Source organism: Hevea brasiliensis, chromosome 17 (genome assembly GCF_030052815.1).
Source record: "Hevea brasiliensis isolate MT/VB/25A 57/8 chromosome 17, ASM3005281v1, whole genome shotgun sequence".
Taxonomy (NCBI): Eukaryota; Viridiplantae; Streptophyta; class Magnoliopsida; order Malpighiales; family Euphorbiaceae; genus Hevea; species Hevea brasiliensis.
Genome location: NC_079509.1, coordinates 49,896,625 through 49,911,218, shown reverse-complemented (window position 1 = coordinate 49,911,218; position 14,594 = coordinate 49,896,625). Strand labels below are relative to the sequence as shown.

At 35.1% G+C, this 14,594-nt stretch overlaps 2 protein-coding genes across 3 annotated transcripts in view; one reads left to right on the top strand and one right to left on the bottom strand.

Moving 5' to 3' along the window:
* Positions 1-246: 246 nt before the first annotated feature.
* Positions 247-2,396, bottom strand: LOC110647785 (pentatricopeptide repeat-containing protein At1g31430). Its single transcript, XM_021801765.2, has one exon. It carries the CDS (start codon positions 2,282-2,284, stop codon positions 401-403), a length of 1,884 nt encoding a protein of 627 aa, XP_021657457.2. The 5' UTR covers positions 2,285-2,396; the 3' UTR covers positions 247-400.
* Positions 2,397-2,494: 98 nt separating this feature from the next.
* Positions 2,495-14,594, top strand: part of LOC131175607 (cleavage stimulation factor subunit 77-like) — a 36,924-nt gene continuing 24,824 nt past the window's right edge. Inside the window, exons 1-11 of one of the 2 annotated variants that reach the window (XM_058140292.1) lie at positions 2,495-2,668; positions 2,800-2,880; positions 2,964-3,038; positions 3,137-3,199; positions 4,107-4,216; positions 9,444-9,544; positions 11,745-11,806; positions 11,968-12,108; positions 12,201-12,329; positions 13,052-13,098; positions 14,517-14,580. In XM_058140292.1, coding sequence (XP_057996275.1) covers positions 2,851-2,880; positions 2,964-3,038; positions 3,137-3,199; positions 4,107-4,216; positions 9,444-9,544; positions 11,745-11,806; positions 11,968-12,108; positions 12,201-12,329; positions 13,052-13,098; positions 14,517-14,580 — 822 coding nt within the window. In that variant the 5' untranslated portion in view covers positions 2,495-2,668; positions 2,800-2,850. Of the gene's footprint in view, positions 2,669-2,799; positions 2,881-2,963; positions 3,039-3,136; positions 3,200-4,106; positions 4,217-9,443; positions 9,545-11,741; positions 11,807-11,967; positions 12,109-12,200; positions 12,330-13,051; positions 13,099-14,516; positions 14,581-14,594 lie in introns of both variants that reach the window. The other variant, XM_058140291.1, reaches the window with a different exon arrangement.

Genomic DNA, 14,594 nt, shown 5'->3' with positions numbered 1-14,594 from the left:
TGGACCATAAGAAAATTGGTTGACTAAAGAAAATTAGAATAACGTTTAAATCTTTTAATTTCTAAAATACAAGCATGAAATAATTAGTGATAAGGTCCGAGCACTATGTGTAAATTTCCCTTTAAGGAATAGGACACGATAAAGTTAATCGTTTATTGTTGATTTACTAGAAAATCTAGCAGCATAAAAAAACCTACCCTCAAAATTAAAGGAGTTCAGCAAAATAGTAACTGGATTAATTAACCATTGTTTTTAATTATTTTCTGAATTATTATTTTTTTAAAAAGATTTTTGTATTTACATGTTCCAAATTACCAATATACGCTTAATTTAAAGAAAAAAAATTTCAAAGAGCCTAATGCGCCCTTGTCCCTCGTGTGTGTCCGTACCTGTGTTTGTATCAGCACGACACAATGTTCTCGTCCAATCCAACGTTTCTCAACTGATGTGTCAGCTCTTGAAGCAACTTGCATAGTTCTTTACTTTTGGGATGTGACTTTTCACCCTTGCGAAATTCATGAACCATTCCATCAATTTCAATTGAACTACAACCTGGAGTCTTCTTCATGTTATTTTGTTTCATTGCCTTTCTCCACCTCAAAGCATCTCTCCATCTATTTGCAGAGGAATATATATTTGACATCAGTATATATGCACCATCTTTACTAGGTTCCATCTCTACAAGTTTTTCCATTACACTTTCACCAAGTTCAACCTTAGCATGAATCTTGCAAGCCCCAAGAAGTGATCCCCAAACAGAAGCATCAGGTAAAATTGGCATGTTATTTATGAACTCTAGTGCCTCACTAATTAGCCCAGCACGACCCATAAGGTCAACCATACAACCATAATGCTCTTTTTTGGGTTCTAGGTTGTTGTGCCTCAACATGTCCTCAAAATGTCTTCGCCCTTCATCTACAAGTCCCGCATGACTACAGGCCGAAAGGACACCAACAAATGTTACTTCGTCTGGCTTTATGCCCATTATAAGCATCTCGGAGAAGATATCCAATGCTCTCTTTGCTTCACCATGCATTGCTAAGCCAACAATCATGGCCGTATAAGAATAGACATCTCTACATCTCATTGCTTGGAAAACATTGAAGGCTTGGTCTATACTTCCACACTTGGCATACATATCCACTAGTGCGTTCCCAACATACCCATCAGCCTTGATATGATTTTTGTTAATATAAGAATGAATCCACTCCCCCAGCTCTAGCACTCCAAGACTAGCACATGAATTTAACACACCAACAATAGTAAAGGAATCAGGCTTTAAACCCATATTTTGCATCATGCGGAACATGTCTAGGGATTCTTTGGATTGTCCTTGCTGCGCTAGCCCCGATATCATGGAATTCCAACCAACTACATTCTTAATAGGCATCTCATCGAACACCTGACGAGCCAAGTCAAATTGGCCACATTTTAAGTACATATCTAGCAATGCATTACCCAGAAAGACATCCGAATGGAAGTCAATTTTGTGATGATCCATATATGCATGAATTTTCTTACCAATATCCAAATCTCTCAATTTAGAGCAAGCGGAAAGTACAACCACCAATGTCATTTCGTCGGCTCTCCAATTCATGCGAAAGAATGTATTGATGGCTTCGGAGCTATAATCCATCTTGGCATATCCTTGGATAAGAGTGGTCCAGGAGATCAAATCCCTATCAGGACCTTCATCGAACACCTTCTCAACAGATTTGATAATTCCACAAACAGCATAAAGCCTCATCAGAGTGTTCTTGACGAACACATTTGACGCAAGACTCGTTTTGATGGAATAGGCATGAATCTGCTGGCCTTCTCTGAGAGACTGGGATTCCGAGCAAGCCTTGAGAACGTAGGGAACAGTGTATGTATCAGGCAAGAGACCTTCTAGCAACATTTCCCGGTACAATCCCATCGTAGGCCTGAAGCTGTTCTTGCAAATTGCGAGTGACTGGATGATTGAATTAAAGATGAAGACATGATTATGGTAGCAGAGCTTGACAAGGGAGCAAGCGTAGGAGAGGATGTTTTCCTTGCTGCTAATGAAATCAAAATGTTGAAAGACATAAGTGATTTTAGCACTTAGGAGCTGGACTGGAAGACGGGCTTTTCTGGCTTTGGCTTTGATAATAAAAGCATGGATTTGCTTCATTTCTCGCACAGATTTGCATGATTCCAGACTTGAAAGCAGAGAGAATTCTTGAGAATTAACGAAATGGGTACGTGCACCTGGGATTATAGTAGCAGCACAAGCAGAGGAGGGAGTTGGGAGAGTCATCATTTTTTTCTTTTTGGCTCGGACTAGTAGGCCTTAGGCTGTGGCTTGCTTAAAATTCCATTGACAAATGAAACGGCATGTCGTCAACATGGAGGGCTTGCCAGCCGAGGGCCTTGGGTCAAAATAGTCAGGGCACACGACCTTTTAAGTAAAACGACGCCGTTCATCACCGGGCTCTGGCTCAACACCGCAGGAGAAATTGAGAAATTGGTGGGAGTAGAAACAGGGAAATAGAGACTAGAGAGATAGAGAGGGACTCTGGTGAAGTCAGGTATGTGCCGCGATTAAAAAGTAGAGAGAAGTGGCCTCAGTGGTGAGGTAAGAGGAGAGAGAACCCGAAGGTTTCTTCTCCGCTTCTAGCCGTTTTCGACACTTTTTGATCCAGAGGTGAGTTTCTCTCAAAATCGCCTGACATCATAGTAGTTGTTTTCCCAATGCAATCTGTGGGTCAAATCTAGTTAACCTCAATTATCACTCATCAGCTCATTGAGGCTAATAAGTAACGCAAATTTGTGCAGGTACTGTTACTTGAGTAATTGAGACCCTAATTTGTTTGCTGGTGTGAAGAGATGGAGAATCCAGATGGAGCTGAGACAAAGGTATGTTGGTATCTTTGATTTGACTGAGATTCTCCTCCTTGTTCTGTGCTTTTGTTTATATCAAGTTTGATTTCAATTTTAAGGATCAAACAACTGGTGCTGGAATGGTTGATAAATACAATGTTGAATCTGCAGAAATTCTAGCCAATAGCGCACAGGTTTGAATTTGTGATTCGTTTGTATTAGTTTCTTTTTTCTTTTTTTTGTTAAGTGTGGATTTTAATCTCCTTTTTTTTTTTTTTCAAATAAATTTCAGCATTTGCCCATTTCTCAGGCAGCACCAATATATGAGCAACTTCTGTTGTTGTTTCCAACAGCTGTGAGTTTTTTTGACTTCTAATGATTTATGGACTAGGCCTTCTCAAATTGGATTAGCATAACAACTCATTTAACTTTTCTTTATTCCCTGGCCAATGCATTTCATGTCCTCTGCCAAAAAAACTGTATGCAAGTGTGTTTAATTTTTTTGGGGGAAAAAAATCTATGTTCCCTCTTCTTATTTTATAATCTTAATGTGTATGCCAGAGACATATCTGGCCATATAGAATCTATCATGTTTGATTTAAGCAAGCTTTCATTGATTAATTTAGAATAAGACTAATATATTTTTCTTTTTCTGTTTCCAGAAAAATATTTTTAGGAGTTAATCATGTTGTTGATAGAGTTGTTCATACTTTCATTTCTTTATTTTTATTTTAGTCGCAAATCTCTCTTTGCATGCATCCATCACACCATTGAACCATGGTGGAAAAGCTAATTGTAAGACATGAGTCTGCTGCATTGATGTTTGCAGTTAGATATTAGCGAAGCTCTTACACAATTATTTAAGAATATCTTTTTGAATTAATTGTCAGTCAAGATATGACAAACAGTGCCAGATATCTTATTTGAAGAGGACAATGTTGCAGAGCATTTACTAATACTGGGATATGGTTGCTTGTCTTGAGAATTTTGTCAGCCCGTATTGAATCAAATGGAATGTCATTCATGTTGCCATCTTGGTCTTCTGAATCACTAAATGCTGTAATTAAAAATATATTTAGTAATTCTATATATTTCAGTTTAGTAATCATTACTTTTATAGCATTGCTTTGGAAATAATGTGTATTGTTTGGCTTGTTTAACTAACTTCATCTTTATCCTCTATGATTCTTTGAACATTAATTATGACTATGATTCTTTAAAATACTGTCTGCCTTTTTGAAGCTATTTCCCTTTGTGTCTAGGCAAAATTTTGGAAGCAATATGTGGAGGCATATATGGCTGTAAACAATGATGATGCTACAAAGCAGATATTTAGCCGGTGTTTATTGAATTGTCTTCAAGTTCCTCTTTGGTATGTCTTTTCTTTGTATGTTAACATTTCACTATTGATACTTCCATTTAATTTCTTATTGAAGTTGATATAGTGCACTCTGAATTTTCTCCACTTTCCAGTGGAAAAATATTGTTTTATGTTGATTAAGGAATAGCAAGAAACAAATCTAACCTTATATCTGCACTCAACAACAGTTCTACATCCCTAGCGTTCCAAAAAAAAAGTAAAAGAAAACTTTGACCTAGGCTACAGATTGTGTAGTTTTTCAGGTGACTTGTTGCTTACCACTAATAAGTGCTTATTTGTCATTGAGGTTGGAGGGTCAAAACTGCGTTCAGGAAAAAAAAAAGCACCATTTTAGATATAGAAAAAAGCAGTTTGGAAAAAGTTTTTTTTTTTTATTTTAGTATTCTTATAACTAAAACTTATTAAATTTAATTTTAAAATTATTTTTTAATATTCTGTAACTAGTATATTTAAAAAAGTGCTTTTTTCAATAGCAACTCCTACAGTAATGCTAAACAAGCCCCTATGCAGCACAGCAATGGAAACGTTGAGACAGGGAGACGATATTTTGAAAAATATAGGAAATAAAAACGTGGGAAAACGTGTAAATATAAAAAATATAGGGGCGTATATATATATATATATATATATATATATATATATATATATATATATATTTATTTATTTAACAGCTGCCTTCAAGTTCTCTAGCATCTCCTGAAGAAAAATCGAACCAAGCCACTAACCATCAAAACGTATATAAAAATCCATCATTTACTTCATCTATTTCCTTATCTAGATGCAAAAACAGATCAAAATATCGACGCTCACTAGACGTTCCAGCCTATAGGCAGTTAGAAATAAGCTCAAAAGATTGAGATTTAGGACCTAGGGTTCCCACAATCTTCGTCAATTGCAGGAAATAATCAACAATCGATGATCCAACCTCTGTGCTGACCATGTGAGTTTTCTTCTTCTTCTTCTTCTTCTTCTTCTTCTTCTTCTTCTTCTGTTTGCGAAGTGTTGCTCTTCTGTTTGCGACGACTTTGGTCATCTTCTTCTTCTTCTTCTTCTTCTTCTTTTTCTTCTTCTTCTTCTGTTTGCAAAGTGTTGCTCTTCTGTCTGCGACCGCTTTGGTCCTGTGCGGACAGAAACGCGTTTCTTAAGAGGAAATGCGTGTCCAACTTTTGCAATTTTTGGACACGACCCTACCACATTTCCTTGCAGTGTCCCTGCATTTTCGACACGGAAACGTTTTCGAAATGGTAACGGTGACACAGCGAAGCTAGATAAATTACTCATACACACACGTTTGAGAAAGAGAATTTGAGAGTAAAAAAATCTGTTGGAAATTTATTGATACCCAAATTACATGTAAATAAGGGTATTTGTAAATATTAATTTTCTAAACCTAATAGGAATTTGCTTCAAGCAGAATTTGCCTACAATAGTGCCATTCATGGTGCTATTGGAAGGTCTCTATTTTCAGTGGTATACACAAAAGTGCTTCAACATACTCTTGACTTGGTCAAATTGCTTAAAGAAGATGGAAAGAGTGTAGCAGCCAAGAACATGGCAGAATAAGTTGTTGAGGTACACAAAGAGGTAAAGTTGAAGCTGGAAGAGGCTAACAAGAAGTACAAAGAAACAGTTGATAAACACAAGCGAAAGCAAGTATTTGAGGTGGGTGACAAGGTGATGGTGTTCCTAAGGCAAGAGATTAGTTGAATAAAGTACACCAATATCGTATAAATGCACTTTATATAAGGACTAGCTGAAAACTAGATAAATTCCCCCACTTTTAGACAGGTGTAGGCTTTTCTAACTTTAGTAAATGTCTTGAGTTTATTCACACTCGGCTAGGTGAACCGCTTTTTCGTTTAGCATGAAATTGAGTCAAGAACCGTGAGAGGTTTCCCGTGAGTACTTATAACAAGTTCCAATCGAAGAAATATGGACTTTATGAAATTGTCAAACGAATCAATGACAATGCATACGTTGTTGATTTGCTGGATAGCATGGGAATTTCGCGTACTTTCAATGTAGCTGATTTGTATCCATACCACTTCATGGATGACCCTTTGTATACTCCTAATGACTCAAACTTGAGGTCCAGTTTTTCCGAAGTGGAGGAGACTGGTGTAGAATTTATTTGTGATAATTTTATTGAAAAATAGGAGAAGGTTTAAAGGGAAAAATAAAGAAAGTATTCTGGTGTGAAAACGGTAGAAAAACAAGTTTGAGGCAAGTTTGGGTGGGCAGTAAGGGGAGCTACGATTTTTAATTATTATTATTATTTTGCTCCAATAGTCCTAGGTCAACTTGGACTCCCTGTTTAGCAAGTTACAGCAGTAATAATTGTTCTAGAATTAATTTTGAGGCTTTTTCTATTCTATTTAGGACTCAATCATGTTTGTTACTTTGGCTAGGACTATTTAATTTCCTACTTTATCTTTATCTTCCTAATGCATTTGGATTTAGTTTAAGTTCCTATTTAATAGAGCTATTTACCTATTAGGATTGGGAGTCTAAACTCTATAAATATTCCCAAAACTATGTATTTCAGATTTAGATTTTAATCAATAAATTTTCAGCAGATTTTTTTTACTCTCAAATTCTCTTTCTCACGTGTGTGTGTGTGTGTGTGTGTGTGTGTGTGTGTGTGTGTGATTTATCTAGCTTCGCTGTGTACTTCGCTGCGTCAAACGGGGAAACTTTAGAGGATGCTGTTTTTGTGCTTCATTGACAGTGTGTGTGTGTGTGTGTGTGTGATTTATCTAGCTTCGCTGCGTCAAACGGGGAAACTTTAGAGGATGCTGTTTTTGTGCTTCATTGACAGTGTGTGTGTGTGTGTGTGATTTATCTAGCTTCGCTGCGTCAAACGGGGAAACTTTAGAGGATGCTGTTTTTGTGCTTCATTGACAGTGTGTGTGTGTGTGTGTGTGTGTGATTTATCTAGCTTCGCTGCGTCAAACGGGGAAACTTTAGAGGATGCTGTTTTTGTGCTTCATTGACAGGCCCTAAGATGAATTATGAAGTTGTTCTATGCTTTTTGATGATAAGCCAAATAATTTGCAATATTTCATTCCCAAAAAATAGGCTTCAAAGCCCAGCTATTGTATTGCATTTTTGATCTCAAATCAATAATTCCAAAAATGTAGAATTTTTCTTTGAGCTTGATCATATATCTGACGGTTTGGGGAATCTTTTTTTTTTTTCCAGTGGAATAAATTTTATCTAAAAGGTAGGACACAAAAATCTAAGGGGGAGAACAAAGAAATCATGTTGCCAATATGACTTGATGGTATAAAATCAATCCAGGCAAAGGAAGTCTTGGTGCCTGAAAAAGGAAGAAAGTCAGAAAATAAAGTATAAAGAGGAAAGGAATTGTAGGGAACAATAATAGCAGTAAGAGATGAAGGAAAAAGAAAGATCACTGAGGGAAAAGAGGTACAATGATGGAGCTTTTTTAAGGCTACTTCATAAGCAAGGAATCCTCTCTTTCTCTTTGCATATATTTTTTTTTTCAAAGAACCACCTAACCTAAAACTTCAAACTTGCAGGTGGGGACTCAAGAATGAGTTTTAGTATCTCTAATTTGTTCCTTACTTGAACATCCATTGCACCCCTCCACCTAATTATAGTTAGTGCTTAGGATTACAGTTGTGGACCTTCTTGATTGATTGAGAGGCTTAATACCGTGTTGTTAAAGGTGTGCCTCAGGCTTAAGGCTCCAATCCTAATGTCTCTATAGGTGAAAGGCAAGCTATCTTTAATACGCGCTTTACCCTATGTGCCTAGGCATACATCTTGTTCCAGGCACAAGGCTCTAGAAGGCGTTCCGTCTTTATTTCCACCTCCAACGAGTACTTCCGTTGGCAAAAGACAATACCACTCGACTCGGAATTTGTCGATATGCTAGAATCCAATGTTGATGCACTTTGGAGTTGTTGGAATTAGAGTCACGATGATAAAAGGTTGCTAGAATCTCATCAAATTACCACACTTAGGATTGCAAATAGCCGATATTTCTATTTTTAACACTCATGCTTTGTAAATCCGTCTCCACATACCTCTTTTCAATCCTCTCTCATTATCTCTCTCATCTTTAATGCTTCCTTTGTTTCTAGTTTATCTAAAATTATCTTTTCTTTTTTCTTTTTTTTTTTTTTCTTTAAACCATTCACAATGCTATGTTGGCCTTTTATTTTGAGATTTTTTTAAAGGACCATAAAATGTTATTTAGGTCATATGTTTATTGATTATTTGCTCTATCTTCTAAAAAAAAGAAACACTAACATGTAATCTAGTACCATTGTTTCTAGGTTATCTGAATTGTTCTTCTCCTTTTTTCTAATAACACTTATAGTTCTATTTTGGTTTGTTTGTGAATATAAAAAATCTGGGGTTTGTTTTATTTTGTTTTCTAACAAGTTCTTATACTATCTTTTAAAGGGGAAAAATGATATTAATGATGAAGTCCTTATTCATTTTTATGTATTTTTCTATGCTTATTAATGCTTTGTAGATTGATATTTTGATAATTTTGGTTCAGTAGAGCTATATTTATGATTATTTGATTTTAGTTTTAATTTTTTTTATTAAATTTTATTTTTTGAACCTCATGTCATTTAGGTGCGCCTGCGTCTTGTATCTAGGCCCAGGTTCTCTTTGCCTCTTTATGTGCCTTGCTCCTTTAATAACTATATCTAATAACATGTTAAAAAAATGCTAACACTGAAATTTCATAGTTGTAGATGAGGTTTTAAGAATGGATTTTAATATCTATGACAAAATTTCCCTGTTGATTTTGCTTCATCATGTTAAGTTTTTTTTTTCTAATTTTTTTTTTTAATTTCTTTATGTTTGTAGTTGATCTATTTAGTTTTGTTCTATGATTGTGGGCTTTGTTGTAATTAAGAGTTCTGGGGAGAAAAGAAAGGCTAGTATTTTTAAGAGCTAATGTTTGAGTATACAATAAATGTGGACAATTTTTTTTTGACTTTCTTATTGGTTTTTGCTTCAAAGGCTTAAACAAGAATGCAAGATAGTTCTAGTAGACATTCAATGAGACTAGAGAGCATTGTGTATGGCTGTGCTGATGGTTTTCATTGTTTTGTTTCATCAACGAGAGGAAGGCATCTTATCCTCCTCTTAGGCCTTTTTTTTTTTTTTTTTATCCCCTTCTTCTATTGGCTGATATTCTTTTATATAAAAGAATAATTGTTGGCTTTTGTAGGCGCTGCTACATTCGATTCATTAGGAAGGTCAATGAGAAAAAGGGCGTAGAGGGACAAGAAGAAACAAGAAAAGCTTTTGATTTTATGCTTGGTTATGTTGGTGTGTTTTCTCATTTTTAATGTTGTTTTGATGTGTTATTTTCATTATTTATAGCAAAAGGTTAAATTTGTTTCACCCTTGTAATAGAGGTCATCTAGATATCCTGTTGCAAGAATTCCATTCCTATTTATCTTTGAGATAAAACACAATTTAATGGTAGTGTTAGAGGATATACATAGAATTAGATTTCATTGCCTTCTTAATTCAAGTTATTCAAACATAGAAATGCCATAAATATTCTGAATTCCTTGCTTGCCAAAAGAGAAAAATGGAATCTTGTTTACCATTTCTATGTCCACAGTGAAACATATGTTCCTATGACTATAATAAAATTGCATTAAATTTCTTCATCTTCTACAAGCTGTATATAGAAGTTTGCATGAATAAACATTAGATAAATAAAAAAAGGGTGACCCACTATACTAAATATCCCACATTCGTGAGTTTTGGGTAGGGTTAATGTATGCAACCTTACCCCTATTTTGTATACAGGATGTTTCCGTGGTTGAACCCATGAGCTCCAGGTCTTAAATGGAGTAACTTTACCATTACATTAAAGCCATCCTCAAACATTGGATAAATAAATATCTATATTTTTCATGAAGAATAACCCTAAATTCAGATGTTCACTATGTAAAATAACTTGAAATGAAAGTTGAACACTAATTGAGTTCAACCTCTTAAATCTATTTTTGTTCTTTCATTAATAAGTATGTAATGTAAAAGGAACAATATTAGAAACTTTATTCCTCTCTTCGTTTCTTTCTCCACAAATAAGAAGTCTAGGAGTGGAAAGTCTTCCTTGCATTGGCCCTAAAGAATAATTATTGGCCTGTAAGCTCATATTGATGATATTTCTTTTCTCAACAACATCTCTAACAGCTATACCTAATAGACTCTTAGGTTGTGCCCCTGAGACTGTTTAATTAAGAGTGCATGGTTTGGTCGTCAGATTTTTTATAAGCTTTAGCCTTTAATAAGAAGTTCTGAAATGGATTGCGATAGGGTTGATTTATTGTACAATTTCAATTTTCAACCTATTAGCTATAGAGAAGGATTTTAGAAAACAGTGGAATCAAGTCAACAATACCACTCATAAAAATGACAAAAATGCTTAGCAGGCAATGGTAGACTACGTTGCTATTCGAGCCTATGGTTTCTTCTCTGGGATATGATGGCAGGAAATTTTACCCAAGTCATATGATGAATGTAAAACTGATTTTGGAGCACATTTCTGGCACTTTGGGGTGTGGAAAACATAATAGTTGGAGATACAATAATATTGGAGCCAAAAAAAAAAAGAAAATAAAATTATTATATTAGTTAGTTTCTGTGGTTGGAACTCAGCATTTGAATCCTCAACCCTTGCTCTTTCTGTCTCTCTCTAAATACCAAACTTTTTGTTTTTCTCCCTCTGAATAGAGCCTGGGAGGAATTAAGCTACTTGAGCCCCATGCTTAACAAAAAAAAAAAAAAAGTAAACAAGTGCAATGGCTAATTACCTGATGGTAATAGATGGTATCTGCTCGTGAGTTTAGGCTTTGTTTGTTTCATAGAAAATAACTTCCCCGTGGAAATCATTAATGAGAGTGAAAATTTTTGATGTTAAGTTGCAATGTTGAAAGTCAACTGGAAAATATTTTTTGGCATGTAGATTGGAAAATATTAATTTGTTTTCAGTGAATGAGATTATTGGACGGACCTATAAGAACTTCATACTCTGCTATTTATAGTTGAATATGGAGAAAATTATATGAAAAAAGGGGTAAATTCTGAATTTTGCTAGTGACAGCTAGAGATGATCAGCTGTGGTTAATACACTAATGGATTTCTGCCAATATGGTTTCCTATAAGTTCTTTCTCCTTTCATGAGTCTTTGAAAATCCATAAAGTGAGTTCTGGTTTTGAAAGCTGGAAGTCATTTTCCTTGAAAATAACCTAGTTTCCTTTTGACTAGGAAAACATTTTCTTTTAGTCAATTTCTCCTAAGTGGCCGAAATACTGGAATTGTGGAAATATTTTCCACAAAAATGAAAAGAATTTTGGAGGTAAACCACTGTTTCTCAAGTTAAATAGCCCATTCAGGATACTGATTGTGCAACATATAGATGTGAATAAAAGGCGTAATATGATATTTTTGACAAGAATATTAAATGGGAGTGATCTAATGGGTGCTTATTTCTGATGCATGTGCTAGCAGGTGCTGACATAGCATCTGGACCTGTATGGATCGAGTACATCACCTTTCTAAAGTCACTGCAGGTTTGTTGAGTTTCCAATTCATGATTTCCACTTAACATTTTGGGCCGCAAACAGATGTGTGGGAGGCATATAATTGGTTTTTTGCCTTGTTTCTATACTTTGCTTATTGTATTGTTATTTTATTTTTCTTTGGTTGTTCTTAGTGTGAGATTATGTTGCAGGCTCTAAATGCACAGGAAGAGTCACAGCGGATGACTGCTGTACGGAAAGCATACCAAAAAGCCATTGTTACTCCTACCTATCATGTTGAGCAACTTTGGAAGGACTATGAAAATTTTGAAAACTCTGTTAGCCGACAATTGGTATTATTCTGGTTATGTGACATTCATTTGTGATGCGTTTTTATGTGCCCATGTCTGTATAGTTCTGTCATCTGATTTTTCATCTTAACCAGGCCAAAGGACTATTATCTGACTATCAACCAAAATATAACAGTGCTAGGGCTGTCTATAGGGAGCGGAAGAAATATGTTGATGAAATTGATTGGAATATGCTAGCTGTACCACCAACTGGCTCCCACAAGGCAATTTCCTGGTGCTTGCGGTTATTATGATTTTTTTTTTTAATTTTTTATGTGGTATTTGTCCACAAATGTGTATGACCTTACATGGTTTTGGGAATCTAACCTGAATGTGTAGAAAGATAAGGCTTGTGAATTAGGTAAACAGCAAGTCACTTTTTCAACTGAAGTGTTTCATTTCTTCTATTTTGGTTCCTCCTCCTGCTCTCTCTCTCCCTCTGCTGCGAGTTTAGCTTCTTATAAATTGGCTAAGGACAAGAGTGAATTGTGTGGGAATAAATGTCATGATGATTAGACTAAAAGATCTTAAGGTGACATTTGGTTTGTGCAACCAACTTGACGTAACAACTGATCTTCACCTCTTATATACTTTCAAGGAAATGATTTTCCTTTTTTTGTTATTTTTTATATCAATCTGCTATTTATTTTAGTGGAAAATTTTTGTGTGGAATTAGGATTTAAGATCAAGAGTAAACTGAAATGATCCTCCTTTTATAAGCTTACCATGCATACAGTTTTTGTTTCAAATGTTAAATGCTTATTGGTAGGCTTGTTTCAAATGGATTCCTATATTTTGTCATTTATATTTCCTGCTTTTCAGTATACTTTTGAACAGGAAAAGGTGGCCTGTGTGAGAATGGTCTTTATTTTTCTTTTTTATGAGTTCTGATTTCCTGAATTCCATCTTTTAGGACAATTAGTAATATATGCCCCTGCTCTTACAGGAAGAACTGCAGTGGATGGCTTGGAAAAGACTTTTAGCTTTTGAAAAGTAAGAAGACCTGGCATTTTATTTATTTATTTATTTATTTTCTTTTCTTTTGATCCTGACAATCTTGACCACCTTCTTCCCCCTCTTCCATCAGGAAAAAAGAAAACCAAAATAATAAATGTATGCTCCCTTTGGCACTAAGCTTTGCAGCTTTAGATAACACATTGATATGCAGGCTTGAAGGGGAAAACTAAAGAACACTATGTCTTTCAAATATCAAAACCCTCGAAGGATAGTATCACACCCCAAATCTTCATGCCTGGATGATATGTTGAGTTGTATGGTGCCAGAAACACCATATTAAGATTAATGAAAAGCATAGTGGCATAAATTTTCTACATCCCAAAGCCAAGTATTTTTATCATAAGGACTCATATTCTTCTTGATCCTATGCTTTTTTGCTTGAGGTGGAATTACAGCTCCGTCACATGGAGATTTTACTCATCTATTTTGCAATGGTAGATTTATAGTGTTTATTATAATTAGAAGAAATCATACCTGACTTTAAATATGAGAAGCTTCCTAGTTGATCATGTTTTTGCAAAGCAGTGTTGTTAAAATCGCTAGGCACCCTTAAGGCGAAAAGTTACTCCATTGCCCGAGGTGCTATGTGCTCGCCCGAGCGAAGTGAGGCACTAATTTATTCTAAAATAATAAATAATTAAATATATAATGTAAAAAAGTCTAACATATTACACTATCAATAAATTGTCAAATTTCATAATTTATTATATGCTTTAAGCTTTAAGATCAAAAGCATTAAAAAAACAAATCAAGTCAGCTTTTCCCTTTCTCAATTTTTTTTTTTTTTTTAAAATAAATTTCCCTCCTTGGGGCAGGTGGCGCCTCTCCTGGGCACTTAGGCAGCGTCTAGTTGAAGGCGCTTTACCCGGGTGCCTGGGTGAGCGCCCGGGCGCCTCTTGACAACGCTGTTGCAAAGCTGTAAGAATTTGAAAAAGCTTTTTTTGTCCTTTATATTGCAAACCTTGGTGCCTTAATGTTTAAGGGAAACATGAAAAGTAGCATACTTTTGAATTGTAATTTTATCAACTACTGCAAATTTCAATGTTCAAACCTGATTTCCTTTAGAGCAATAAAATCTTATTCTTACATCTTGATTATTTTATCACTAATTTTTTGTTGTCATCTAATAGGTTATAAATTTTATAAATGTCAATGCTATTTTAGAGCTGAGACTGAATTTGACATCCTTTGTTTATGTAAAAAAGATAGACAATATCATCGAGATGCATTGACATGTTAAATGAGGGGTTCATACCTTAGATATGGAGTGCTATATTTTGGTGATGTTTGCTGCATCTTTCATTACTTGGATATTGATTTTTAGCTACAAAGTTTAGATGTCTTTCCCCCCTATAGGTATTATGGATTAATTTCATATAACTTTCTTATTTTAGAGGAAACCCCCAAAGGATAGACAGTGTGTCCTCCAATAAGCGAATTGTATTCACCTATGAGCAGGTAATAGAAAATTG

What these genes read in the sequence shown, in the direction of transcription:
- LOC110647785 (XM_021801765.2), bottom strand. Translation starts at nt 2,284, where the DNA reads ATGATGACTCTCCCAACTCCCTCCTCTGCTTGTGCTGCTACTATAATC.